A 26,364-nucleotide genomic window follows, 5' to 3' on the forward strand; every position below is an offset into this window, starting at 1 on the left:
CCCAGAAAGGGGGTCCAAGCCATCAGACTCCCCTCTTCCAAATGGAGCTCAGGGCTGGGCTACACTAGAAAATAAGATTGACCCAGCTATCTTGTTCAGGGATGAGAAAAATCGACCCCCTTGAGTGACATAGTTAAGCCGACCAAAGCCCTATGTAGACAGTGCTAGGTCGACAGACGAATTCTTCCATCAACCCTAGCTACTGCTTTGCTGCTGGATTAACCCCTCCCATCAGCGTAGGTCGTGTCTACACTGAAGTACTACAGTGGGACCGCTGTAGCATTTCAAGTGTAGACGAGCTCTGAGGCCTTGTGCCGACTGTCACTATCAGACTGCCCTGGGAATGTCAGCCAAGTGCTGCCTCCGTAGCCACACCTGAAAGCTCAGCTGTGGCCACACCCTGGGAGATCCTTGCTTGTCACCAAGCTGGCTGTGGTACAGCACACACTGAACAGCAGCAATCCTGCCCTTAGTGTGACAGCGTCATTCCTACTCCAGGAGGAAGAGGGAGGGGAAGTTTTCTGCACCAGACTTGTCAGACTTGCTGCTTTCGAAGGACCAGCCAGTCCTTGATTAGAAGAGAAGTTTCACAGGGCTTGTCTGCACGTGGAATGCTGCAGGGCTTCAGTGTAAACGCTCATGGGGAAGCATGTACGGGGAGCAGAGGGGAGCTGCCCATGATATAGGAGCTCTGTGGACAGAGAGAACCCGCCGCTTTCCAGGAACATTATTCAGTCCGCCCCCCATGGGCAAGGCTGATGCTACAAGGGAGACAAGCATCATCTACAGCAGGCACAGATGGGGGCTGGGGCCATGACAACCACCCTCCCAGCACTCCGGAACTGGCGTGAGGGGGTTGGCGTTGGCGCACGTCTCCAGCGAACAATAACGGACCTTCTGTGTCTAATCCGTCATACTTGATGCAGATCTCTTACCCCGAAGTGTTGTCAATGCGGTTTTAATTTAGAGTTAATTAGACAAATATTGCATGTTAAACACCCATTGATTATTAAGACACAGTAAATGCCTCTGCAGTGCATAATGGACACGCTGTATTATAACTAGGATGAGACGGGTAAATGTCTATAGCTGTTTCTAATCATCAGCTGGTAATTAACATCCAATAACTTGCAACTTGGTTTATCATTATAGATTCAGAAAAGCAGGAATTGTACTGTATGCTAATTAAATAAAAATGGATTATTTAAGACATATAAAGCTTTACAACTATGTAATAGATATACACAGATGTGGAACTTTAATAACTACCATGCAGCTTTCCTTTGAATCATTTGGTAAAACTGGTCTTCTCTTAAATGTAATGTTGTGGGTGAGATGTTCAGATGCAAACAGCACTGGACTAAAGACCAGATTTTTAAGCTATTACCAGCAGGACAGTGGGGTGGGAGGAGGTATTGTTTCATATTCTCTGTGTGTATATAAAGTCTGCTGCTGTTTCCACGGTATGCATCCGATGAAGTGAGCTGTAGCTCACGAAAGCTCATGCTCAAATAAATTGGTTAGTCTCTAAGGTGCCACAAGTACTCCTTTTCTTTTTGCAGATTTTTAAAGGTATTTAGGTGCCTAACTCCCATTGATTTCAATGGGAGTTAGGCGCCTAAAAACCTTTTAAAAACTGGCCCGAACTGTGCTCCCATTGAAGTCAATGGCATAGCTCCCAATGAATCCCCATGACATGAGAATGGAGTTAGGCCAACATTGAAAGCACCATCTGATAAGCACAGGGCAAATTTTGCAAATGGGACGACCTAAAGCCGGGCACCTAAAATCGGTATGTCGCTACCCACATACAAATGGCCTGATATTCAGAGGTGTTGTCAACTGGAGCCAAGAGGGACATGGTACCTTTACAAAAATCATGCCACTTTGATTGGGGTGCTTACCTATGGATTTAGGTGCCCGTCTTTGCAGATCATGGTCAATGTTTATTTTGGGGCCAGCGTGAGATGACTCTGGTGGGAATCAGACTATTCCTACTGGCCAGGTTTCTGCATCAGAAGGCCACAGGCACAAATGGCAGAGGGCAAAGGAAGGACTGGAAAGCATGGGCGGCCGGCATCATAGGCGGGGGGAGGCTGTGCCTCCCCAAACAGCCAGACGTGGCCCCACCCATGCTCCGCCCCCAGGTCCCCACTCCTGCTTCCACTCGGCGCAGCTCCAGTCTCCCCATGGGGTGGCCCTGGCTTGGGCCATGCCACCTGCTCTCCTGGCGCTCCGGGGCTGGGGCCATGACACCCACCCTCCCAGCACTCCGGAACTGGCGTGAGGGGGTTGGCGTTGCTCCGGGGCTGGGAGGCACTAGCCTGGGGCGGGGGGCGCTCTGGTGGTGGGCGCAGAAGGGGTGGGGCCTCCGTTGGAAGGGGCAGGGCTGGTGGCTTCGTCTCCCCCAGCCGACGGTTCACACGCCGCCCATGCTGGGAAGTGAACTCTCCCCGGTCCTTCTGAAAGTTGCTCTTGCAGAAGAAGCCAGGCACGTTGTGGGAGGGGTTCACACTGCTGCTTCCTATGCTGTACCTATTCTGTGACTAACGAGACGAGTCTCCAGGTCATTCAGCAGCACTATGCTGGCTTCAAGGCTGGGAGTTTCAAATGAGCCAGCAGGAGTTCGGCACTCACCTCCTCACTGCATTTCAGTGGGATTCCTTCAGGCTCCTTTGAAAATCCTGCCCTACAGGTCTAAAAATAATGAAACATCAAATCAGATGCATGTGCTTCTGAATCTCTTTTCAGCCGAAGATCTCAAAGCACTGTGCAAATGTAGCATTCTTGCCCTTTTACAGATGTGGAAACTGAGGCAGAGAGCGCGGAAGTGACTTGCACACCTTCACATGGAGTCAGTGGCAAAGCTGGGGAGAGAAGCTAGGTCTCCTGACTCCCAGTCTTGTGTTCTGCACTCATTGGACATCAGTGCCTCTACAAGGATCTCTCTTGATCTGTGTAGACCCGCTCACCAAGAAGATGTACTAAACAGAGCTGCCAGGTCTTTACATTAACACTGATACCTACTGCAGTAATCCAAGGCTGCCAATGAGTTGAGGCACAGCAGCTCAATGGGTTTAAAAGACAGTTACGTCCAATGAAACCCAGAATCATGAAAAAAAAATTGTGTAATTTCAGGCCGAATCTCAGATTCAGATCATGTTCCTCAAAGTCCTGCTAACATTTGCAAACCTTCCGAGTAGCCCTGGCCCGATTGATGGTTAAGCCATTGTTAATCCACAGGTTTGCTGCACTTTCAATGTACATGCAAGTTTTGATTGAGATTTTGGTTTCGTCTGAAAATCACAAGGGTGCAAACTCGAAGGGAACTGAAACCAGATCTAATGTCTCTTGCAGGCACTAGAGATAGGACTGAGCTGAGAGGACTGCACTGAATTTTCCGAAACACCAAGGAAATCTAAGTCCCGCATTCTGATTTAGATCATATGCCTTCCAGTGATGGCTGCAAGACATGAAACTCTCATCCAGATCAGAACTTCTCCAAAAACCCAGGCGGTTCAGATCCATGTTCAAGTTCCATATTCAGTACCGTTAACCCCCTCAAGTGAAACTGCTTGATGTTCCCCACAGCTCGCGTGTTGCTCTGCATGTCTGAAGTGTGTTTCAAACAACAGAAAAGGGCTCCCCGGCATCACAACTTTCGAAATGCTGCCATTTCCCCACATCTCCTGCCATTTGTTCCCTGCTAAAAGGGGCTGTTTAATCATCCCCAGCAGCCTCTGCTGGGATTCTGATGGCCCCACAGGGCATCTTAACTGTAACAAACCAGCTGATCAGAAAAGACTCACACAAGCTCCAGTCTGAAGTGATTTACCACTAAATAATAAACAAAGGGAATCAATAAAGTGTCAAACGATGTTACAGAACCAAACTGGGTCCCGTCAGCCCTTCACCAGAGAGGCAGTAAGCGCGATGCCTGCTCACAGCTTGCTGGGTTTCCTCCTCCTATTCACTATTGCACCATATTGCAGGCAGGGCCCGATTCTGTGAGGCGCAGGGGCCCGGCAGGAAGGTGCTGGACACCCAACTCAAGTCGGTGAGGGTCGGGAGCGCTCAGCACTTCGCAGGACCCAGCCCCACTGTTTGCAGAAAGAAACAGCAGCGGCATGCTTGAGTCTGAAGCTGAAGGCGAAATGGTTTCTGAATGGAAACAGTGTGCTGGGAAGCACCCTGTTAAGTGCAAAAGGGCCACGGCAAGGACTGTGCTAGCAGGGGACTTTGCAAGGGCAGGGCAGGATTGAGGCGCATTGCCAGAGCAGCATGACAGGCGCAGGACTGGAGCGAGAGGATTTGCATCGGGGCAGCACCAGGGTGTATGTGAAGAGCTACGCTGGGGACCAGCACGAAGACAGCTGGCAAAGGCGCAAGACACGACTGAGGTTACTGGCAGTTACATAGAGCAGCCGGGGGTGCTGCAGGTGGGGGACGGGGGGCGCATTGGCAGAACTTGGGGGCGAAGAGGGCAGGGATTGGAACAACAGGGGTTGGGTGCTGCAGACGACAATTAAGAATCTTCCACCCTGCCCGCTCCAAGACCGACACAGCCGCAGTTGCACTCTCGTTTCTGGAACGCCGCTCCTGACGAGGGCGCCAGGGGAGGAGTAGGACGTGGGTGAGGGCGGAGAGGCAGAATGCTGCCCCAGTACATCAGTCACGGCGCAGCCAGGGAAGTTAATGTACCACTTAGAAGGTGGAACAACTTTCTTTCTTTTTAAAGGGAGGAGATTTTTTGCAGACAGGCTGCCCCGGTAATTGATTTACCAAGGCAATAAAAAGAAAAAAAAAATCAAAGGAAAATGCTCGGGCCTACGTCTCTGAGCGTCTGCACGGGATGTTTGCAGAGTCCGGACGGGCCCTCGCTCTCCTTTGAAATCCGTTGTGGTGCTGTTGGGGCTGGCTGCAAGTTACCTCGGGCTGTTGTTACAGTATAGTTCAGGGGGAGCGAGTAGTGAACTGGCTTTGACCAGCCGAGCTGGCTTGCAGCCACTCAACTGAATAAACAAGTCAAGAGATAAGCGAGGCCCAAGAAGTGTGGGAATAGGAAGCAATAGTGTTTCCTGCCAGAGCCTGCTTGTGGGTGAATACAGCCCCCCGAGAAAGAGATGGTGATAAAAACGGCTATGCCAATTGCTTTAGACAAACAGTCTCACCTGGGGACTTTGGCCTTGTGGGTGCCCAGGAATTCCCCACGCTGGAGCAGCACCTGCTATGAGCCCTCAAGGACAAGGCTGTAGGGTTCGGGACTGTCCGTAGCAGAAGGGGCGTAAGTACCGATTCTTGCTTGCTTGCTGGGAAGCATGTATTTAGTAACGCGTGAAGGCTGGGAAGCTTATTATATCTTGGCAATAAAACTGGTTATACTTATGCACCTGGTGTGGCTTCATTGAGTGTATTCGAGCCCCCCTCCCCCCCCTTTGGCTCAACAGGTGCTTAATTGGTCTGCGGGGCAGTTTGGAGAAGGCATTAGCACCATTCTGCAGGATGGTGGCTGGCTCTGTGATAGGTTCCAGAACCCCAACAGCAATGAAATGGAATATAATTGTTGCCCTTTCCGGTCACAAACCCGCTCCCACAACCCTGTAACAGACCTGCCCTTTACGAGACTCTCCTGCAGAATGTAAGGAGGTGAAGCTAATAAACAGGCTTTGAGAGAAATTACTCTAAAAATAGTTTCAACTTCAACAGAGAATGAAATCGTTTCGACAGGTTGTTAAGACTATCCTATAGAATTCTACAGCCAGCATGGGAGTCTCTATTAAATTCTGTAGGGTGACTCAAAAACCCTACAGAAAGGTGAACACTCTATTAAATTCTACAGAACTGTCAGCATCAGACCTTTGCCACTAGGAAACATTTTACGGACCTGGGTGACATTACAGAGTGTGGACCCAGCAGATATTTGAGCCAGAAGAACAGATGTGACAAAGCTACGTCCAGCCACACACCTGACCGTGTCTAAAGCACACACAGGGACAGATATGTTGTGAGGGGGATGGCACAGCGAGTCAGTGAAGCTTTGGTTCCAGCTTTGAAGGGTCTTGGTGACAGGTGTGATTCCCCCAAATCTTCTGTGCATTTGACTCCTGGGAATATCCACAACACAGATCCCTGGAATCTTTCACCTTGGAATCCCATGTGGTCTTTGCCTGTGGGACTGATCCACAGACAGGGAAGAGACTGGGATGCTAGAGATACAGGATGCAGGATGGCTGACAGGCTGGGCACACAGCAGGGCCCTTGGATGGGTGAAGCCCTAAGCAATACAGAGTTACCGCAGGCCTAAAGGGGCCTACTTATGTTACTAATCCACAAAGAGAGTTTCTATTGGGAGCTAGGGCTGGGGCCTGAGCGCAGGAGAATGGCTGACAGTGGGTGAACCTCGGAAGGTGATAGGGCCAGAAAAGCACATAGAAATCTAGGTTATCTGAACTGTACCTCCACTAGAGATGAGACCAAGTGGCTACATTCAGATTCAAGGCAATGTAGTAGGATGAGCCAATCTGGGGGAAGCGGGGCAGGCTGGGCTCATTTGCAAAATCCCAAACCCAAGATCCAAGTAATTATTTTGCACACCCTTGGTATCCAGGGCCTGGGTTCAGGTCTATCTCTAAGCCAAACCTCTTGAGTCTGGGACATCTGACCAGGAATCGCCTTAGGATGCTAAGTAGTTAACGTAACACTCGGCAGACACTCAGATCTTACAGTGAGGATTATGGAATAAATGCCAAAAGCAGATGAGACTGGATGGGAAGTGGGGAGAGAGGGAGAGCGTGAGCAGGCCTTCCCAAAAGCTTTCCAGTCATGCGAGGCATTTACAGGGGTGCATGAACAATTTGTATAGTGGGGGTGCTGGAAGCCACTGAACCAAACTGTAAACCCTACCTATGATAGAAGCCACTTCAAGCCAAGGGGTGCGGGAGCTCCCTAGTTCCTGCATCTGTGGGCATTTACCTGCATGCTGAAGCAAGCAACAAAGAGCGGTGAGATGAGCCAGGGGAAGCATCACAACAGATCAAGGATTCTCCAGGTATAAGACAAAACCAGTCCTGGAAACCTAGCAGAAGTGTGTTTAAAGCCTCCAGAGGATAGCAATTGAGAGCCTGTCACTCGGTGTCAGGATAACTTTCTGGGCAGCTCTTGGGGCTTGTTACGTCTCTCTTGCTTAGGCTGCGTTGCAGCACCACTGGCAGGGCTGCCTGAAAGCAGAAGCACAGAAATTGGAGATCAAAAATACGGATGACTCCTCAGTGCCTCATCCGTTCCCCTCCCCCACTCCCAGCCAGCAATACCCATTCCCCTACACTATATTCCCAACTCTTGTGGTCTATCCAGCATGGTTTTCATTGCGATTTGAAAAACCAAGCCCTTGTCTGTTCCCAAGAGGTACGGGAGCAGACAACGGCTTGATTTCGTTGTATAGATTCCTCCACCACTTCCCATGGGGCTGGGCTGTCTGGTTTCGAAATATGACCAGAATTGTCTCCATCTGGCAAATCAGGCATCATTTTGGGGGTGGGGAGAAATGCATCTATTAATTGAACGCTATTGATTTCCAGGTTGCTCAAAACATGTAGTTAATCCTCTAAAATTCACTGTTAGGGTAAATTATTAGTGACCTTATTGAGTACATCCATTCAGGCTGGAATCTGCAGAATGCTCCCGCAGTAACCCTCCCACCACTGGGTCTTGTGCAAACCCTGGCATGGATTCCTTAGATTGTCTATCCAATTTACTTTGCCAAAAATTCTTGGTTAAAAACAATGAGCAGAATCTTTCTAAGGCATTGGATCCACTGGGCATTAGCCCCAACTTCACCCATCAGAGGCCAGCCATTGGCATAGGTGCACCAGGGCACACCCACAAGGAAAGCCGCAATTTACAACAGTTGGTCTTGCTTGAAACTTGGGTTGGCTCAATTAGTACAAATCACTCTTGTCTACACTGCAGTTGTGCTGGACACGGATAGCTGGAGTCATGGCTATTCCCCACTGGAAATGAGACCTAGGACTCTGCCAAACCAAAACCACTTTTAAGATTGCATGCCCCGTTTCCACGTCGGACACTCTCGAGTATATGGCATTGGTGACATCTTTATTGCAATACTATGTCCAATTCTGGTCACTGCACTTTGAAAAGCATGTGGAAAAATTGGAGAGGGTTCTAGAGAAGAACCACAAGAACGGTTCAAGGTCTGGGACACATGGCGTACACAGGGAGGCTTCACGAGCACCATCTATTTAATTTAAAGATTAAGACGTGATTTAATCGCTGTCAATAAGTACTTACATGGGGAGAGGATTTCTGATAGTAGAAGCTGAAACTGGACAAATGCAAACGAGAAACAAGATGTAAATGTTTAACACTGTGGATAATTAATCATTGGAGCAATTTATCCAGGGATGTAGTGGATTCTCCAACTAGAAGTTACGGGTTTGATGCCAGAATTACCAGATGAAAATCTAGGGCCTGTGTTATGCAGGAGATTAGACTAGATGATCGTAGTGATCCTTCCGTCCTTAAAATCTATGATTCTGTGACTAAACAGCTCCTTCCTCTAGAGCGATAACCATGCCAGTTACCTTACACATCCGCAAGATGCTCTGCTCCCCCGGCACCCTAACTTGAATGAAGTCTGAATATTCCTCCCGCAGATGTGAGGGAAGCAAGGCTGTTTCAGACAGTGCCAGGACCAGCCAGTGTAATAATTACACAGTTAAACATAGTAATTAAAACAAAGCAAAAAAAAAAACTAATCAATTTCACTTAATGGAATATATGTGAACAAGGAGCAAGGAGAGGGAGGGCAGGGTGAGGGAAAGAGAGATCTTATGCGACATGCATACTAACTGCTTCCAAATGAAGCCAGTGCTGCAATGAGCCTCAGGCCTGGCTGCTTCCCACAGTAACTTCAAGTCTCCCTGGAAATGGGTTCAGAATAAGTCTACACGGCAAAAAAAATAAAGACCTGGAGCAGGAAGTCTCAGAGCCTGGGTCAACTAACCAGGGCTCATGCTACGGGACTAAAAATAGCAGTGCAGACTTTCAGGCTCTGGCTGGAGCTTGGGCTCTGAAAACCTCCCACCCTTGTAAAGTTTTAGAGACAAGCTCCAGCCCCAGCCCAAATGTCTACACCGCTATTTCTAGCCCGGTGGCATGAGCGTGAGTCTGTCGACCCAGGCTCTGAGACTCGCTGCAGTGTGGATGCAACCTCAGTCCTTTTCCCTTGACCTGTCACTGCATCAGGGCAACTCCTGTGATAGCACAAAAGACTTTAAATCCGGGCTTTAACGGCCTGGCTGGAATTAAATGCATCGTAAAGCAGCCTCTCCGTTCAAGGGGTTGCTTTCTCCTCTCTGCTAAAGGCTCTCTCCCTGTTTATGGAATGATGAGTTGATTGTGGGCTACGCTCTTCCTTTTTCTTTTTATGTCATCTGATCAAGAGGGTTATAAAACACGCTGCGGTAATAAACGCAGTGCGAGGAGCCCGCTGCAAAGCATGGCAGAAAAAGTAGATACTGTTGTGGGGATGCGTTACTAATAAATGGTACAGGGAAGCGGAGTGGGATTCCACAAGCTGGGATAAAGCAGTGATTTAGGAGGGGCAAAGGATAGAAACACATTTAAGATGCCGAAGCTGGGCTTTAGGGGTCCTGAGGAGTGGGAAGTCGATTGGGGGTCGCTGAAATAGCAAAGCCAAGGTTTGTGTTTCTTATCTCTGACGCTTTATACAGTGACATCATCTTGATTGCACGGAGCGTATGGGTCTGTCTTCACAGCAGAGTTAGCCTGGGATCTTACTAGGGTGTTGCCATAAACCCCTCTCCCCTCCACCTATCAAACTCACACACATTTGATGGTGCTTTTAACCTGAGCTAGCTGGGCCTTTTGGAGCTACAAGCTAAAGACCTGAGTGAGGCGTTTGCATGGGCTGGTAACCCATCCACTTTGCAGTTAGGCTGCAGGCTAAACCTCTCAAATGCTGATAGTCCTCCAAAGCCTTCCCACAATTCCCTCCTGCGTGCCCAGAAGAACAGACAAGTTCTCCCACAATTCGTGGGAAAGAATCATAGAGCGGCACAGTTTACTGTGGCACAAAGAACCACAGACAGTGGCCCCCGAAATCCTCATGACACACATGGCAGAGCGCAGCACCAGTGAGGATGCGGTCACTGGGGTAGGGCTTTGTCGGGTGGCTGCTCAGGCCCGGGTGTGAGTTAATTCTGCAGCGAAGACATACCTTACGTGGCCAGATTTGTACTGGGGTGGGGAGGGCAAGGAACCTGGGAAGACTGCCCACATGCTCAGGGTTCAGCTGATCGCCCTATTTGGGGTCGGGAAGGAATTCTCCTCCAGGACAGATTGGAAGAGGCCCTGGGGGTTTTTCGCCTTCCTCTGCAGCATGGGGCATGGGTCACTTGCTGGAGGATTCTCTGCACCTTGAAGTCTTTAAACCGTGATTTGAGGACTTCAATAACTCAGACATAGGTGAGAGGTTTATCATAGGAGTGGGTGGGTGAGATTCTGTGGCCGGCGTTGTGCAGGAGGTCAGACTAGATGATCATGATGGTCCCTTCTGACCTTGATATCTATGAATCTAAGAGACAGGAGAAGAACTTGGCATGGAGAAATGATACAAACATGGGGCTGAGTTGGAGATGAGGGGCAGAATTACACCAGTGCCAGACGTACGGGCTCCTCTGCACAGATAGAGCCTCTGTAGGGTAACTGGTAGTTAGACCAGGAGACTGGCACTTTGAACTGCTGGGTTCTGCTCCTCAGTTTGCCATAAACTTCTTGAGTGACCTTGAGCCAAGTCAAACCAAGCCTGAATTTCAAGAGTAAGGCGCACGTGCAGCTCCTGTTGACTTCAGCAAGAGTTGAGGACTCTTTGCAAATCTGCAAAACAGGTCCTCAGCTGCTTTGTGACTCTGTTTCCACATCTGGAAAATGGGGCTATCCATACCAGACTCACAGGGCTGCCCTGGGGCTTCCTCACTTAACATCTGCGAAGCACTTCAAGGTCCCTGAATGGAAGACGCTGTAGGAGGGCAACACATTTATTATCCAACTCTTCTGTTATTTCCACACTGAAGCCTTCCCTTTCAGGATAAACTGCTCAAGGGTCCGGAAAGCATCTGGCTCTTCCCTGCCCCCCTGTGGGGAGAACAGGGTCCTGGCACATGCACATGGCAAGTGGCACAGGCCCATGAGAATTATGGCCGAGTTCCCAGGCATGGACTAGTCTGTGCGCTCCTTTTTACGAGCCTTCATGGTTATTACCACCTATTTCTTTTTACATTCCTGCCAAAATACCAACATTAATCTCCTTCGCTCCCGCAAGGCAAAACATGGGTAATTGGATTTATATGGCTTAGAAATTTGTTAGATTTTTTTTAAAAATGTATATACACACTAAATATATAAACAAATAAATAAATAATGACAGGAGGGAAGGCACTGCCCCGCTGTGACGTATCCTGGGGGATGGGTAACAGCAGGCTGGCTTAAACCGAAACCCCATTAATCTTAGCTATCTCCAGCTACCACCTTTCCCTCCTGTCCTCAGGCCAGTTGTGTTGATTACTTGGGTCTGATTTAAGAACTCTCGCATTCTCGGAGCAGTGAACTTTACAAGCTTCCCGTTGTGCGCTGCCATTCAAGCTTCAAGCCCTCCTGCTTTCTACTCTCTTTTCCTTTCTTTCTCTTCCACTCTTCCCTCTACTTTCCTGTCTCTCTCTCCTTCCAATCCTCCCCTTCTCTTTCTTGCTTGGTCTCTTTCTCCCTTTCCCCAGCTTCATCCACTCCCTCACTGGGATACAAAGGAAGTCTCTTCACCACACACAATCCCTTTTCATATCCTTGCTGCATAAACAGCAGGAAAAGAGAAACCTGGATTTCCCCATAGGGAGCGAGAAACCATGAAAGAATCTTCTCCCGCTCAGCTGGAGTCTCCGTCCTTCAAAGGGCAATTCAAAGGGTCTTAGGGCTTTGTCTAAGTGGGGAAATTGGCCAGACTGAGTCATAAGGATTGTTGAGGAAAAAGCTATAAGTGTCAAGGAAGTATTCCAGAATAGCTCCCCGCGTTGACCCGCTGTCCCAGAATGAAAGTGATTTTATTCCAGAATAAATTACTCTGCTCTGGAAGTGCACTGATGATTCTGGAATGAAGGCACTTTTACTACAGAACAGAATGTCAATCCGGTGAGCTATTCCTGAGTATTTTATTCAACAATGGCTATGCTATTCAATTTCTCCTTGTAAACAAGCCCTTACCCAAGGCTCCTTGCAGCACAAACTGGAAGCAAGAGGCACCCTATTCTGCAATGGACATTTAGCTGCAGGTAATCCACAACGCGCTTAGGCGATGGTCACTTTGCACTTTGCTTATCCAATCCCGTGCTTAAAGGTTTGAGCTGTATCCTGCAAAGGGCAGAACTAAACCCTCTTCCTTCCTCTATATGCAGCACTGCCCTGCTGAGGAGAGGACTAGAAAGAGAACCTCATTTCATCAGCCAGTCCAGACTAACAGCTGTACTCCTCTTCAGCAAGTATAACACAGAGTGGGATGGCTACTGCAAAAAATTATTTCCACCACCATTTGTCCAACTACTTAAACAAATTTCTTTTGATGGGACTCAATGCCCTTTTGTGTTTGCTTTCCTCACATATTCTAATGAACAAGTTAGCTGGGGGGAATGTTCATGCAAGCAGCCAGTTTTAAGCAAATATTATTATATTAGCATTACTCATGCACCAGAACCCCGTTACGCTAGGTGCTGTACTAACACAGAACCCAAAGATGGTCCTTGCCTCAAGGAGTTTACAGGCTACTGGAGACTATGAATAGAAAACAAATATACAATTAGTATTTGTGAGTATTGGCACTGGAGATCTAACCATTGAGAGTTATAGCTCATCCAACCAGGGAACAGAAAACATGAGTTGTACGTGTCCTATCAAATCAGCTTGAACGTCAAATACCCCACAACAAACTGCTCACAGCAGACAAAGAATTACTGGCAGGAATTATTCAGTGAATTGTTTTGCATGAATAAAATTGGAGACAAACTGGACTCCCACCCACAGATAACTGGCAAAAGGGGTGGGGGGAAAAAGAGGTGAAATTCACTGAATTAGTTATTCCTCATGAATTGTCTGCTTGACTATAGCATCTAGATTATCATTTAAAATAATGCATGTGGCTGCTGTATGAGGTATCCTTACTTTAGGGTTGAGAGAAAACCAAATAAATTCAGGAAATGGAAAAAAATATCTAGATTCAAGAGACAAACTATGAAAGAAGGTAGTGGAACCAAGAAACAGTTCGGAAGATGGAAATCGGAACAGCGAGGGTTCTGTTGGGTCCCGATTTCGTTTTGTGGCGTTAACTCCTAAGCCCTTTCCAGAAACAAAGATTAGAACTCTAGGAACTGTGCATATGTCCAGACGAACAGCAGCTATTACCATCTTCAATCCAGGGGATCTTCTTATGCCTGAGGAAGATTTAGTGTATTCCTCAGCAAAGGGGTTACAAAACATTTCATCTGAACCTCTGTAACTGAATATTGCTGCTTGTAACTATTTCAGAGGAATAAAGCTCAAGTGTTTGAAGCTGTGTGTGGATGCTGGCTTTTCATTAGAAAGAAATACAGGAAGCTTGCTAGAACTTAAATCATATTCCTCATAGAACAGCGTGCAACTCTCTCACTCTTTCTTTTCTGTGAAGCCAGAAGAGACCTGCTGCATTATGCAAAGCAGATTTTAAAGCAAAGACTGTTGTTCCAGTTTTCCGGTTGCAATTTCACTGTCTTCGGGTCTCCACTCACCCTCTTCCTTCTCCTGTCTGTTGTATTCTACCCAGCCCCCTGGACAATGTTCAGACAAAGAGAGCGGGTCTGACCTCGTACCCAGAGCAGCCAGTGGGAAAACACCCCTTGCCTTCATGGTGCAGCATCAGGCCCAGAGAGGGGTATTGGCAGAATCAGTGGCTAAGCTTTGTTGAGGAGTATGTTCCAAAGGCCTGATCTAAAGCCAATGCTGAATTCACTGGGGCCTAGATCCTCAAAGGTACTTAGGTGCCGTCAGGAGCTATAGAAACATCAGACGTTCCTATTACTGCTACCTCTCGCGCTTCACTGGAGATGGAACCTAGCTGCAAAGTGTGAATGAGAATTTCAAACACACCACCGTGCATGAATCCAGAGGGCTGGGTACGGGCCATTATTATGGCAGTACCATAGCAGCTGCAGTTCTGTAATAGCACTTGTCTCGATGTAAGAGGTTGGCACAGAGGGGAACTCTCCTTCACCCCCATGCCCTTTCTCCAACACCCAGACAATGGCTCTGATATTACAGTTAAATGAGTGGGCACTGTAATTATACCTATCAGGAACAGATAAGACAAGTTAAATACCAGCTACCCAGGGGGGAATTATTATGCCAACGAGGAGGATCCAAATGCCAGAACCCATGGCTGTAATTTCACTGACTCGCCAATTACAGCTCCTACATGCAGGGAGCTCTACCTTGTAAATGGCAGGTATATATTTAGCTGCTTTGGGAAACTTTTGGGGGAAGGAAGGGGGGCAGTGACAGAGTAGGGCCTCGTTAATCTGGCCTTCACTAATCCCCGGGCTTTTCGCATTGGCGCACAAAAAAGCAGCAGGCAGCAAGGATTTAATAGCAGCGACGTAGCTGCGGTGCAAATTCTTTACTCTATCTAGGACTTTTCATCCCTATAGCTCAGTGGTGGTGAGTGTCATTAGCCCCACTTTACAGCTGGGAAAACTGAGGCACAGAGGCAGACAGTAGCTTGCCCAAGATCAATGGCAGAACCTGGAATAAATCCCAGGTCACCTGCCTCCCAGACCGGTGCCCAAATCCATTGGTCCATATTGCCTGTCTGAAGTAGTCTTATATTATCAAACCTCATTATGTGCTGGGAAACAGGCTTCAATAGTTTATTGTACAAAACGATGCAGCACTGTCAGAAATCATGAAAACTATAATAGCAAAAAATAAACAAAGGAACCATGTCTCATGATGTTTTATCCTGGTGTTTGCTTTTTAATTGGGTTCGTTCAGTGAATCACAAAGTCTTCTGGGTGCATTAGCAAGGTTCTATTGTTTCTTTAGTTTTTAAATGACGAAGGGTTGGGGAGGCCAAGGTTCCGTTGGAAGTGAATGGGGCAGAAATCTTACTTTTAAACTTTCTTTTAAATATGGGAACAATTCAGCATTGTGCGTCTGTATTTTTTGTTAAATAAAAATGCTTGGTGCTTTTGTGTAGTGCATTTCATCCAAGGATCTCAGAGCATTTTACAACTGTTAAGGAATTACTGCGCGTAACCTCCTCTAGGAAGCAGGTGCTGTGAGCCCCATTTTACAGATGGGGAAACTGATGCATGGAGAGGTAAAGGAACCTTCCCAAGGTCGCAGCACAGCAAGTCAGTGGCAGAGACAGAAACAGAACTCAAGCATTCTGTCTCTCCGCTGTTCCCGTACTCGCTAGAGCACACTTTCTTTGCCTTTAGAAACGGGCTATTATTTCTTAACTACAGATTAAAGCCTTGAAAATTCTGCTTCTGTTCATGACTTTCTGTGATGAGACTTGACTCGGCTCAGTTAGATGGGACTTTTGAGGTAGCACCATTGCAGGACCTCAGTTTCTGTGTGGTCTGTGCGTGGTCAGAGTGCATGTCATTACGTTGGAGAGAACTTCTTTGTCACTAAGGGCTGCCAAAACCAGAGCGGTGCAGGGGCAGACTGCTAAAGGCAATAAGCTGGGTAAAATGCCATTATTGTGGTAAATGTTAAAGTACAATAAGAATGGGAACCTACCGTAAACCACACTGCATTGATTATGTTGCCAGCAAACCAACCTTTTATAACAGGCACCAGTACAGCTCAATCAGTATTTGGATGGGATACCTCCTGGGAGTACCTGGGTACTACAGGGAGAAATGTTGGTCATTCATTAGGTGGCACTCTTCCCACAAAGTCAGGACTGAACCAGTGTGTGACTGGAAATGGGGTTTCAGAGGAGATGTACAACTGCAGCCCAGCACATGGTTATTCAAGATTCCACTGCACCTTCCACAAGAATGGGAACATTAACCCTTATGTCCTGACCAAATTCCAGCTAGATAATGATATTCTTACTTTTAGTTTCAAGCTGATTTGTGTGTTTTCCTTTCCTGTTCTAACTGCTGTGTAGTGATCATTTCTGTGGGCTACTAAACAGCTACTGTGCTTCAGACCAGAAGTGGCTGCATTTCAGCAGTTGGTAACGGCTTGGCTGTTTGTCTGATTTTATCCACAGTGTATAGACCGACTGCAAACCACTTGGAGTTTCTTTGAGATGCAAAGTGTGTAAATGTACTAAGGGAATTGTTTGTTCTTAAAACAAAACAGCAAGTTTTCCATTAAAATATGAGAATGGTTGTACGGCAATGATCTAAAGCGACACGGGAAGCTGCCAGTAGACGGAGCCATAGATTATGCAAGGGATTTCTAGGAAGAAAAAGCAGAGAGAGATTCAGGAGCAGCTAAGACCCAGGGAAGCGCTAAGCTATTGCTTGTCTGTGTGGAATCTTCATTTGCCCCCCCAGAAAAGCCAAAAGTCCTGCTCTTCATTGTAGATCTCATTTCTTCTATTAACTTGGTCCTTTTTTCAGCACTGTATGCATTTAAGGACTGGGTGAACTTCTATTAAGTTCTGTTAAGGACTGATCCAGAGTGGTGATGAGCTTCCATAAGTCCATTAAAGTCAACATGGAGTTTCAGGTGCTCTGCACCTCTCCGCATCAGGCCCTCCTGCATTATCATTTTCAAAGGGACCTTCTGGGTGAAAACTAAAAAGTGCATTTTCAGGGCTTACAGGTATAAATGAGCTCGCGTCTCTGGACCCTGGTTTGTGAAACTGCTGGAAGGCCCTACAAGTCCTCTCGTTACTGGAAAAAGAAACCTCTAACTTCTCTTTTAAAGCAACAGTCTCCTCACCAGATAGCTGTCAATGCCACCTCCCTCCACAATCTGGGTGTGGACTCTGCATTTCATGCCAGGATCACATCAGAGACTGTGCATGCTGGAGGCCTAATGCAACCTGTCATCAATGCATAATGCAGTGAGCCTCTGAAGTCTGTTTTAAGGGCCTCACTGCTTTCCTGTCCCATGGGGGAAGGATGTTTTAAAATCTGTATTGCATGCATGCATCCCACTGCACTGTCTTCTGAGATACTGCAGCCTGTGGCATGGTGAAGCCACAAATCAGTGTCAGGTGCAGCCCAGTGCACCCTCTCCCTGAAACTGCATATCAGTATCACATGCATCCCTGATACACTGTCTCCTGCAAGACATTGCGGTCTGCTGTACAGGGCTGTTCCGAATCAGCACCAGCTGCATCCTTGATATATCGTCTCCTGCAGGATAGTGCAGCCTGCTCAGTGCTGATGCAAATCATTTTCCACTACATCCCTGATACACCATATCCCTGCAAAACGCCGCAGCCCGCTGCACGGCTGCTGGTGTCACATCTCAGGTAAGGACAAATGCCATGCCACATATCTGAGGGAAGCGGAAGGTTCACTTTAAAGATGAATTGCGCATGTCTGTCTCAGATAGCTGGATTAAGCAGCAACAGCTGCTTTCAGCAATGAAAGCCCCGGCAGTCTAGGATTGTTCCTATGGGCAGTGGAGTTCTCCCGTGTGATGGCAATAACCCAGCTCCAGAGAGAGCTAAGGCTGTGCTCTTCCACACACGTACGGATCATTCTGCGCAGTGGAGCCCCTGGGAAGGGAAGCAGCACCATGGTGCAGCACAGAAGGGAAGCTGGTGCCCTGGCTTCGATAGCCTCCCAGGGCTTTGTGCTGACCCCCGTTAGACAAACCATTCCCTGAGAGGTCCACCTGGTTAAGCTGATTAATGAAGAAGCTGTGGGCACGATGGGCTAGCATAGACACTGTGAGCGCTCCGCGTTAGGAGGTCCTGAATCTTCATTAGCTCACTGAGCAACTAATTGGCTTCTAAGGGCTGGCACCCGAGAGATGAGGCAAAAATTCAAAAGTGAGCCTGGCAGGGCCAGCTGGAAGTGGGGCTGGCAGGAGGTACCAGCAGAGCCTGGCAAGCAGTTATCATGGAAAGACATAAGGACAGCTGAACACAATTCCTCTGGCTGGGCTCCCAGTGATACCACCACTGGAACAAGTGCAAAGGACAGACAGGGGAGTGGCTCACTGCAAGGAGCGTGGCTGGGGATGGAAGGATGGAAGGGGCAGAGTGTGGAAACAGGGAAAGTGGAGAAGATGCATGCAGTGACGAGGAGACAGAGGATAAAGAGGGGGAGGTTGAAGAGACAGAGACACAGGGCAAAAAAAAAAAAGATCAAAGGAGAGAAAGAGATTCCACTGAATGCATCCGATGAAGTGAGCTGTAGCTCACAAAAGCTTATGCTCAAATAAATTGGTTAGTCTCTAAGGTGCCACAAGTCCTCCTTTTCTTTTTGTGGATACAGACTAACACGGCTGTTACTCTGAAACCTGAAAAAGGAATGAAAGCAGTAGGGGAAGAACAGATGAAGATAAAGTGGAAGAAGGAAGGAAAGAGATGAGAGAATGGGAGGGAAGCAAGAGACAGTCTGGATGAGACACAGCGAGAGGAGAGGGGATACCATGGAGAGACAGGAGTATAAAGAACACAGCTCTGGGATTCTCCTAACAGGGTCCTATTGCTAATAAGAGGCAGTTAACAGTTCTGCTGGGGAATGTCATTTCTTACAGGAAGGCTGAAAAGCCCAACAACTATGGGGCTGGATTCTTCCCAACCTTTCGCGTTCCCACAAGTTTCATCCTTAACAGCAGGCAACCAGGCCAGAGCCTCAAAAAATAGATCAAAGTTGGCCCTCTGCTGGTGGAAATCAGAGCGTGCATCAGAGACAGCATCAGATCAAATGTATCCCTAAAATTTAAGCTTTTAGACCAAGAGGCATGTGCCCAATGATTTAAAACCAAGAACTCTAAAAGAAAATGGCTTTATATTTTGAACATATGATCCTCTCCCTGTTAGATTTGCAGCCCTAACATCACAGCACTTTGCTAGAGCATGAGAACCTCAAAGTCTACAAACTAGTCTGCCTCCATTTTCCAGGCTGGGAGAAATTCAGAAAACCACCAAGCAGCATCCAGGGAGAAAGGACAATGAGATTTTTAACCAGCTTAGGTTCATTATCTCAGAAGCTATATTATTGGGAGCAAAATGGAAATTGTGCCTTTTGCTTTTTAACCTGCGTCCCTTGAATCACAAGGCGTAAACCACCCTGACTTGGGCTGGGCAGACCTCAGGGAGAATCTGACCTTGAAGAGGATGGAGCACAAAGGGGAGCTGGGGGGGCTCTGACTGGCCTGCAGAAAGTGTGTTTATTTCAGAGCCAGAGGGCTGAGCACAGGACTGAAGTCCTGAGTTCTAACCCAAGTCCTAACCCCAATTCCCCTCTGTATGACTATGTGGGTGGCACTTTACCTCTGTGCTTTGGATTTCTGTTCTGTTTGCTCTTTCTTCTCAGAAGGGGATGAGTGGGCTCATTAGCTAATTTTGGGAATGAGCTTTGGAAAGGGGCAGTGGTGTTGCGGGTCCTGTTTTAACAAGGCTGCTGTCTGAATGGCGGGGTGCGATGTGTCCATCTCCCTCCGTGAGCCCCTCTGCCCATGAAGCAGGGAGATGACAGACCAGGAAGCAGGTAGGTAAATGGGGCAAAGGAAGAAATGCCAGCTGGTAATCGAAGTAGCTCTTATCCGCTATGTGGGTCAGCTGCTAGAGGAGGATATGATGACACACGTAGCCTGAGTGTTGCACTCCCTTGTGCCAGTTTGGGAGGAAGAACTGCTTACTGCAGCCCTGCCGTTCTGGGTGTATGGAAGGAAGCAGGCAGGCTAGTGTGGTGGAGTGGTATCACAGACTATTTGGCATTCGATACAGAGCAGCAGACTGCAAAGTTCTTAGGACCTGTTTGTTTAAGATCCGTACTCAAAATCCACACCCCACCACAGACACTTCATGCTGCACAGATAACTGGAATAACACTGGACCTGTCTATCGGACCACAAACAGCACAGTCAGCATGTACTGAACTGGCTGTCTCTGCTGTGCCGACACCATGTGCCCACAGCATACGGGGCACACCTGTAACTCGCTGAGGAAAGGGAAAGGGACGCTCTGCTGTACTGCCTCATGTAGAAGCGGCCATCTGCATATAAGTTGCCTGCATTTCTTTTGCAGGAAACAGCGTAAGGTAAAACATCCATCAGAATTCATAAGATGCACCCCCGGAGTAAAAGATTGATTTGATATTAACAGATGTGTGCAGAGAATATAAAGTGATCAAGGCAAAATACTGACATCTCCGGAGGCATCACAGCCCTGGAAACCGGTTAGAAATGCATGCTGGCATAGATACACAGGCAATACAGAGCCCTGATACCCGCCCCACCTCTCCCCCCCCCCCCCACCAACTTTAGGAAGAGAACTGGAGTGTCAGCCAGCCCTAGCTCACTGTCTGCCACCTAAACCCAATTGCCAGCTCACTGTCTGGCACCAACATTTTCCTGCCAGCTCCAACATGACACCGCCAATACGCCACCCCGCACCCACGTTTCACTGCAACCTCCCGTCTGGCACCCACGACCCAGTGCCGAAGAAACAACAGAACGTGCCCTCTTTGTTCCTTTAGACACCCTGACACTCTACGCAGAGACACCCCCGTTACCGTGTCAGCACCCCCCCAACGCCCCACTCCCAGCCCACTGGGCCCCAGCTCCAGAGCCCCAGCCGCAGCATTGCACGTTCTTCCCTGACTCAGGGGTCTCACCCCGCCCCATTCACGGACAAACCCTCTCAACCTGTTTTTACAGGAGAAATGGCCAGAGCCAAGGCTAAACCCTGTTGCAATGTGGCATCAAAAGCCCCTGGCTCAGCCGGGTGCGTCCACTCCTGGCATGCACCTGGGGCCGGGGCGCCCACAGAGCAAGACCCCTGTAGATACCCAGAGAAAAAACATCTGCTCCTACCTGAGGGTGGCGCTCTCCCCTTGCCTGACGGTCACGTTGTCCATAGCTTTGGGGAAGGTGGCATCCCCGCTGCGCACGGGCACTCCTGCGGGCACAAGGAAGAGCAGCCTGAGACAGAGGACGACGAGGCATCTCCAGGGCACGACTAAGCCCCCGCCGACCCCCATCCTGGGCAGCAGGGACTTTCCAAAAGGCCAGAAACACCCCCGGCGAGGAGAAGCGGGGCAGCGGGGCGGGGGGGGGAGGAGGAAGCAAACAGGGTGGGAGCGCGGGGCAGACACGGAGCTCCTCGGAGATTAGCAGAGCCCCTGGCAATCCAGCCGCAGAGCGCCGAGCATCCGCAGGGAGCCCCCGGTATTCCTGGGGCGCGGGAGGAGGAGGAGGAGGAAGGGAGCACTGGCTGGGGGGGGGGCGGAGGAAGAGGAGGGGGCGAGGTGCCGCGCGGGAGATGAAGGTCACAGCTCTGCCGCCTGCTCCAGACGCCGCTTTAAGACTCCGCTGGGCACGCGCCGCGGAGCCCCGCCATCAAAAGTTTATCACCCCAGGAGGAGGACGCGTGAGCCTCCCCGGCAAGAAAGGGAGGGTGGCGGCTCAGCCCAGCCTGGTCCCGGGCAGGGGGGCAGGGGCGGCGGGGGGGGGGGAAGAAAAGGAAGGCGGAGGAAAAATAAAGGAAAGCCAGGACAAATTGCTTCTGTCGCAAGATCGAAACTTCCCTGCGGCGCAGCGGCTCCCCCGCCGGGCGAGGCAAAGGCAGCGCCCCGGGCTGGGCGCCGACCTGCGGCGGGGCGGGAGCCCGGCTGCCCCCGGCGGGGCTCGGCGAGGGGGAGGAGGAGGCGGCGGCGGGGCGGGCGCGCAGGAGCCGGCGGCGGCCCCGGCTCTCAGCAGCCCGGCTGCGCGCTGCCTCCCGGCCGGGAGCTCCGCCTCGCCGCCCGCCCGCCCGGGCGCGGGCTCCCCCGGGGTGGCCACGGCCGCCACCCGCGCTCGGGCTCCGGCCCCGCCGCACTGCGCGGCGGCGGCGGCGGCGACGGGGCTCCCCCGCTTTCACCCCGCCGGCGCCGGATCCGGGCTTGCGCTGGGGTCCCGCCTCACCGAGCCAGGGGGACCACCAGCATCTTCCGCCCCCGTTAACCATCGCCGCGCCGGGCCGGTGCGCAGCAGAGCAGCCGGGAGGAGCGGGGCTGTGGGGGGCTGTTTGGGGAGTGGCGGGGGGGGCGGTGTATAATTAAACCCTTCCTGCAGCCGGGACCCCTCTGAGAAGAATAAAGCTCCCGCACGGCAGGCAGCAGCGCCGGCTGCTGGGTTTACAGTCGGGCGCCCCACAGCCGCGGGACCCGGCTTCGGCAGCTGCTGTGCGGGGACCCCCGCCTGTCGCCTATTGTCTCGCCGTGTCCTGCTGCCCTGTCCGGATCCATCTGTCCTCTCTAGTTTTTATGTTTTGATTGGGCAGGGACCGGCTTTTCTTTCTGCTTGTGCAGCACCGAGCACCACGGGGTCCTGGTCCATGACTGAGGCTGCTAGGTGCTACCACAATACAAATCAATAATCGCCTGCTGCCAAGCACCTGCTCAGCTTCTCCCACACCCCCGGGACCGCCTGCTCCCTTCCTCTCCATGCCCCCAGGCGGCCTCCAGCACCCCTCCTGCATACCCTGCCTGTGCCCCAAGCAACCCATTTCCTCTCGGCCCACTCCTGGGGATACAGCCCCCAGCCCTGGCCCCGCCATACCCCACACAAATTGAACGCAGATCCCCCCTGGCCCCACCTGCCATCTAAGCGCAGGGCTCCCCTTGCCAAGCCTTCCCCTTCGCCATCCAGGCAAGTTCCTCCTTGTGTGCTGCCAAGCACCGACCCAAAGGCCATTGCACAAGGAGATGCTCAAGGCTTTTCATCCGCCCCTCACAGCCCAGTACAGAGTGCCCTCTGCCATGACCATCAACAGGCCCCTGCCAAGGATCACCCAGCATGCACATGCGGCTCAGAGGGCCCCCTGCATGGCACCTCTTCTACAATGCCGGAGTCAGGCTGGGCATTTCCTGGTAGCTCAGGAAGCAGCTCAGACCCCCTGCCAACAGGCTGCTGACCAGGTGAGGGTTCAATGGCCTGCCTGCAAAATTAACCCCTTCCTGCCCCTGCGGTGCAGACTCACCAGTAGTAAGCTATCTGTTAACACCTGCTAGATTTCTCCCTCTGATGGAACCCACTAGGGTGATGATCAGAGGGAGCATCTGAGGACGTGTTACCTACCCCGGGAGATGTGGGGTACACTGTACGTGGGATGATATGGCCAGTGAAGGGAGTTCTAGCTGGTTTGCTATGCCTCCGTGAGCCTTCCCTAGACTGGGGGTGTGACGGGAATGAGGCAAGTTCCAAATGTGGTGGTTACAATTTCCTGACTCTGGCTACAGACTTGGGAGCTTTTAGAGTCCTTAAAGGTACCCTGAACTCGGGGGGTGGGGGGGAGTAGGGGAGGGCACTAAGATTTGAAGCGCTTTGAAATGGAAAGGACCCTGGAGGTGTGTATACATGTGATAGAGGATCCCTGGCATTGTTCAGGCCTTTTGGAAGAATCTGACAAGCCAGATCAATTTCTATCTTGCGCTGAAATGTCACGACCCTAAAGACACAGCACTAACCAAGGGCCTAATGCTGCAGGGACTCACACTGGCTCAAGGCAAGAGCAATGGCTGAGAGATGCTGGCTACGTCATATGGATAAATAGGGCAGCCGGGCCTGATGAAACTGGGCAGAGCCTGGGCTTTCCATCCAAAGGTGACATAGCTCTTTAAAAAAAATTGCTTCACCCCAAACATTCAAGTTGGCTGGTGCACTTAAGCAGGGTTGCTGAGGGCTGAAGGTAACTGAGAGACTGGCCTGCTGCCCCTGCCAGATCACCCCAAGCATCAATAGAGGGGAAATGCATATGGAGCTGCTGAGAGGAAGGGATAAACCACAAACCAGCTGCACCTGGGCCCTACGTCAGGAGATGGAGTCCACCGAGCATGTACCAGCACCAGGACTGGGTTGACTGGAGTGATTGCTGCTGCAGGGGCTTTCCGGTCTGTTGGGTAAATTGGTGTTTACCCCTTGGGATAGGAAGCTGTTGACACACAGTGCATGTTTCTGAAATAACGCTGAAATGGGTGTAATGCATACAAGGGGAAGATTGAACTGAGATCCTGCCTCAGTGCATATCTACCTTCGAAAGGGCTGAGCTAGCCTCCAGAGATAAGAATACGCATGACCGGATGGATAGCCACAGACAGGGGGGATGGATAGATAGACAGATAACTCCTTGCTAGCTATAGCTGGGCATGTGCGTGAGGGACAGGGGAGGAGAGAGAGAGAATGTTATACATATTTATGTAACAAAAACCTACCTAACTGGGTATTTACCCAATGAAGTGGAACGACTGTGAAGGAGACTGTGCAGCTTATTCGCTAAACCAGACTCGCCCCCGGGGCTGTTTTGGACACAGAAGAGCAGGAAGCACAAGCAGATTAAATGTGGAATGGTGGATCCATGGGATATTACAGTTGGGGGTTGAGCCAAGCGATTGAGGGGAGATAAAAAGTTGCCATAACGTCTATTCTTTTCCAAACGTGCAGAGTTTAGACAAGAAGATAACCTTTCCCCACTCTGGCTAACTAACCTTCAGTGCCTTTCTGTCCCACTAACCTCCATACGCCTCCTACCATCCTTCACATTTCCAGTTCCCACGTTATGCCCCAGAGGTGGCTGCATTTCGGTGGTGGGTAATGCAGTCACTGTAATTTTTCTGGGGTACATTTGAATCACACTGCTAATGCGTTTGGGACCCATGGTGCAGTTAATAATGAGTGAACATGCTGGTCTCAATAGAAAGGAGTAGGAATGGGGAGGGAAGACAGAGAACTTTGCAAAAGAGTGGGTGGGTGGGTTTTTTGTCAGACTATAGAAGGGCCAAGGGCACAAAATTTGGTTCTGAATGTGACGGCTGGGGTTGATGGGAAGTGGAGCTTTGGGTCTGCCCTTATAAAGGGAAAATGAAAGGAAGGAGGGCTTGTTATTAAGACACTGGCTTGGGTCTCAGGAAACCTAGGTTCAATTCCCAGCTCTGCCAGAGTTCCTGTGTGATCTTGGGCCAGATTCTGAAAGATATTTAGGTGCCTAACTCCCAAAGAAATGACTGGGGGAATTAGGCTCCTAAATAACTTTAAAATCTGGCCCTTAGTCTCTGTGTGCCTCAGTTCCCTGTCAGAAAAAATGGGGATAATACTGCTCTTCTGCCCTTTGTCAAGTCTATTTAGGTTGCAAGTTATTCACTGCAAAGATTGCCTCTTACTATGTGTATGCACAGCACCCAGCACAATTGGGCCCTGAGTTTAGGTGGGCCCTCTAAGAATAATAACACTTGTTACGAAGATGGGGCAATCTGCAAACTCCATACCTGGATTTCAAACACCCCCAGCCCACATGGGTGCCCAGCTTCATGGCTTTGCCTCAAACCAATCTCTAATAAAATCACAGAAAGGAGAAGTTCTTGGAGCTCAGCGTGATCTCCTTGGGGTACCCAGGGTTCGGCAGTGGTGGATTGCCACTCGTGATGGTAACAAGCTCTGATCGGCTCAGAAAGAAACTGAACCTGTGAGGGCGAGTCCCTTCTCCCCCCCTCTTTCCTCCCTTCTGATTGTCAATCTCAGGGTTTATTAGTGGCGGAGGTTGGTCACAATTGCCCTTGGAGATTTCTCCCTCCTTGCTCTAATCAGCAGCTTGCAAAGGTCAGGAGTATAGGCCTGGAAGTAATTAGGGAGGGCTGGGAAGACTGGAGGCTGGGGAGTGAGTCAGGCAATGGGGCCAGAAGCTCACCTCGAGCAGCCAGCAGGACCCCTGGGAATGAAGGACTGAGGTGTTTGATCAGCTTGTTCTCCAACCTTGCTGCTGCTACTGGATTTTTGCTCCATCTCCCCAGAGCTACAGGAGCTGCAGTCAGAGAGGCAGAGACAGCCAGCATCCCTTCCAGCTCCAAGCCAGAGACCCAGCCACGCTCTTCTTTCCTCCCCCTCGGCTCGGGGAGAATTTAAGAAAACCCTGACAGAGTCTATTAGTACGGATCCCTACATTCCTATTGAAAGGCACTCGCCAACTCGGCATTGTCTGTGTTCCCAGCATGCTAGCGCTCCAGAGTCCAACAAGGTCTGGCTCTAAGGCCCTGCCCGCAGTTCATTCGAGAGTCTGCTAACAAGCAGGGTGTTTATCCACAGTGCTGGCTAACAGCCTTCCGTCGACACTGCCTCTGATCAGCA

At 50.0% G+C, this 26,364-nt stretch overlaps 1 protein-coding gene across 2 annotated transcripts in view; it reads right to left on the reverse strand.

Annotated features, from left to right (window-relative positions):
* Positions 1-22,031, reverse strand: part of LOC140901626 (opioid-binding protein/cell adhesion molecule) — a 328,953-nt gene extending 306,922 nt beyond the window's left edge. The window contains exon 1 of one of the 2 annotated variants that reach the window (XM_073320814.2): positions 21,082-22,027. In XM_073320814.2, coding sequence (XP_073176915.1) covers positions 21,082-21,248 — 167 coding nt within the window. In that variant the 5' untranslated portion in view covers positions 21,249-22,027. Of the gene's footprint in view, positions 1-21,081 lie in introns of both variants that reach the window. The other variant, XM_073320813.2, reaches the window with a different exon arrangement.
* Positions 22,032-26,364: the final 4,333 nt, after the last annotated feature.

Source organism: Lepidochelys kempii, chromosome 22 (assembly GCF_965140285.1).
Source record: "Lepidochelys kempii isolate rLepKem1 chromosome 22, rLepKem1.hap1, whole genome shotgun sequence".
NCBI classification, from domain to species: Eukaryota; Metazoa; Chordata; order Testudines; family Cheloniidae; genus Lepidochelys; species Lepidochelys kempii.